At 62.5% G+C, this 2,861-nt stretch overlaps 1 protein-coding gene across 1 annotated transcript; it reads left to right on the top strand.

Moving 5' to 3' along the window:
* Positions 1 to 6: 6 nt before the first annotated feature.
* On the top strand, positions 7 to 2,566 carry LOC104915960 (acyl-coenzyme A thioesterase THEM4-like). Its single transcript, XM_010726929.3, is given in 7 exon segments — positions 7 to 105; positions 107 to 155; positions 982 to 1,135; positions 1,562 to 1,730; positions 1,798 to 1,911; positions 2,134 to 2,258; positions 2,433 to 2,566. Coding segments are annotated over 7 exon segments (681 nt in total). The 5' UTR covers positions 7 to 88; the 3' UTR covers positions 2,486 to 2,566.
* The last annotated feature ends 295 nt before the right edge of the window (positions 2,567 to 2,861 follow it).

Below are 2,861 nucleotides of genomic sequence, written 5' to 3'. Positions count from 1 at the left end.
GCGGGGTCACGCGGGGGGCGGAGTGACGTCAGCGCCGGAGTGACGTCGCCGCGGGAGTTGCGTCATCTCGGTGACGTCACCTCGCGCCATGTGGCGGAGCTGCGGGCGGGGTGCGCGCGGTGGTGGCCCACGGGTTGTGCCGGGTCCCCCCCACGGTGAGTGCGGGGGTATGGGGACATCGGTGGGACGTGGGGACATCACTGGGCTATGGGGACATCGGTGGGACGTGGGGACATCGCGGGGATATGGGGACATCAGTGGGATGTAGGGATGTCGTAGGGACACGGGGAGATCGTAGGGACACGGGGACAGGTGGTGGTGGCATCAGATAGTGGCATGGGGACATCGGGGGCGGAAATGAGGACACAGAGCCAGGACATGGGGACGCTGGATGAGGGCATGGGGACATAGAGCAGGGACACGGGGACAGCGCAGGGACAAGGGAACGTGGAGTAGGGACATCAGGACATCAAGCAGTGACACTGGGACATGGGACAGGGCATGAGGACATCAGGCAGCGACACAGATGCCAAGCAGGGGACACGGGGTGGTGACATGGGGATATTGCTTGGTGACATGAGGACATTGGCTGATGACATGGGGACAAGGGGAGGTGACGCAGGGATGTGGAGCAGTAACATGGAGATAGAGGGTGGAGACATGAGGACATAGGGCACTCCAGGGCAGTGACGGGCCCAGGCACGCTGTGGGTGTTGTGACATGGCATAAATGTCCCAACCCTGGGAACCTGGTGACACAAGAGGGCCACTGGTGGGAGGCAGGGGCGGGAGGGAACAGAGAAGGATGGGAGGGATTGGGGCCGGTGATCCAAACCCCAAATGCCCCCGATGATCTCAACGTCCCACAGCTGTGCCACCAAGCCCCCGGTGTCCCCACACCACACGGTGCCACCGCAGCCCCGCATCGCACTGTCATGACTGTCTGTGTCCCCCTTGTCCCCGTTGCTGTGTGCCCCTGCAGGCTCTGTGCTCGGTGTCCCCGCAGGACTTGGCCGTCCCCAATGCTGGGTGGAGCGTGGCCATGCGTGAGCAGTTCCAGCGTCTGCTGCGCCGCGCTGCTGACGGCTCCTGGCGCCGCATCCCCTCCTACCGCCGCGGACTTGAGCACCTCCCAGGTGACCACGATTGTCCCTTGTGCTGTGTCAGCCACCTTGTGTCCTCAGCACTGTGTCACCAACGCGGTGGGCACCGACACCGTGTCACCAACGTGGCACCACCAACACTGTGATACTGACAGCGTCACCCACACTGTGTCACCGACGCAGTGTCACCTGCACTTTGTCAGCCACAGTGTCACCAACACTGTGACACTGCGTCGGTGACACACTGTGACATTATCGTGGTGTCACCAGCGCTGTGTCAGCCACATGTTACCCACGCCGTGTCACTGACACGGTGTCACCCACACCGTGTCACCCACGTTGTGTCATCAACGCTGTATTACCACACCGTGTCACCCACAGTGTGTCACGCTGTGTCACACTGTGTCACCCACACCCTGTCACCCACATTGTGTCACCAACACCATGTCCTGTTGACAGAGGTGCAGCAGATGGTGGTGGGGCCGGTGACGGGGCCGGGGCCGCGGCTGTTCCTGCGCAACTTGGATACAGAGGGTGCTGGCTTTGAGTACGCCATCTTCCTGCATGCCTCCGGCCACCGCACGCAGTGCCTGTGCCAGCTGGGACCCTACCTGGAGGGCCACCACGGGTAGGTGACGCCGTGTCCCCATCCCCATCCTCATCCCTGTCCCCGTGTGCTCACCGTGTCCCCTCAGCTTCACGCACGGTGGTGCCATCGCCACTCTCATTGACACCACGGTGGGGACGTGCGCGCTGGCGGTGGCCAAAACGTCGGTGATGACGGCCAAGCTGAGCATCAGCTACCTGGCGTGAGTGTCACTGTGTGGGGACGTCACTTCAGAGTGTCCCTACGAGTGTCCCCACGCTTCGGGGGACACTGCGTCATTGTCCCCCCGCCCTATCCTCATTCCCATCCCTGTCCCCACCCCTGTCCTTGTCCCCATTCCCAGCTGTCCTTACCCCGCTCCTCTTTCTTCCTCCATCCCCATCTCTTCCCAGCCCCACACATTTGTCCCCTCCTTGTCCCTCAGCCCCATGCCAGTGGGTGCTGTGGTGATGGCCGACAGCCGCTTGGAGCGGCACGAGGGACGCAAAATCTTCCTTTCCTGCTGTGTGCGTGACACCAAAGGGGACACGCTGTACGCCGAGGCCACCGGTGAGGAGCTGTGATGCTGCAGGGACAGGGCTGGGGACACTGAGACCATCCCACAGATGTGCTTCTGGGTGACACGAGGGCTTCCCATAGCGCGTGGCACTTGGCAGAGGGCACTGTGAGACCGCTGCCACGTTGTCACATCGTCACATAGCATCACTCCTTTTTCTCTTCCAGCACTCTTCATCCAGGTGGAGGACACCAAGCCCCCCCCGGCCGCCTGTCCCTAGCAGTGACACTGTAACGTTGGAGGGGGTGCAGCGGGGTGTCCCTGTGTCACCTCCTGGGATCAGAGTGTGGCACTGCAGTGACATCGGTGTCCTGTGATGGCTTTTTGGGGTTCGCCGCATCTGGGGGTGGTGTCCCCTTGGTGTCTGTTCCCATCCCCATCCCTGTCCCCATTCCCACTGCTCTTTCTGCCTTTGTCCCATCTCTGTCCCCAGCTCCAGCCCCATCCCCTTGTCCTGCAGGCAGGGGGAGCTGTGGAGGGGGGAGTTCTGGGTGTGTGGGCGGAGCAAAGAGAACCGGGAGGGGTTAGGGAGCTGTGGCTGAATGGGCGGAGCCATTGGGGGTGGGTGGAGCCATTTTGGTGGGTGTGGCCATTTT

The sequence above is a fragment of the Meleagris gallopavo genome, unplaced genomic scaffold, assembly GCF_000146605.3.
Source record: "Meleagris gallopavo isolate NT-WF06-2002-E0010 breed Aviagen turkey brand Nicholas breeding stock unplaced genomic scaffold, Turkey_5.1 ChrUn_random_7180001862748, whole genome shotgun sequence".
Taxonomy (NCBI): domain Eukaryota; kingdom Metazoa; phylum Chordata; class Aves; order Galliformes; family Phasianidae; genus Meleagris; species Meleagris gallopavo.
The sequence above is the reverse complement of the archived record's forward strand: the minus strand, read 5'-3'. Positions and strand labels throughout refer to the sequence as shown.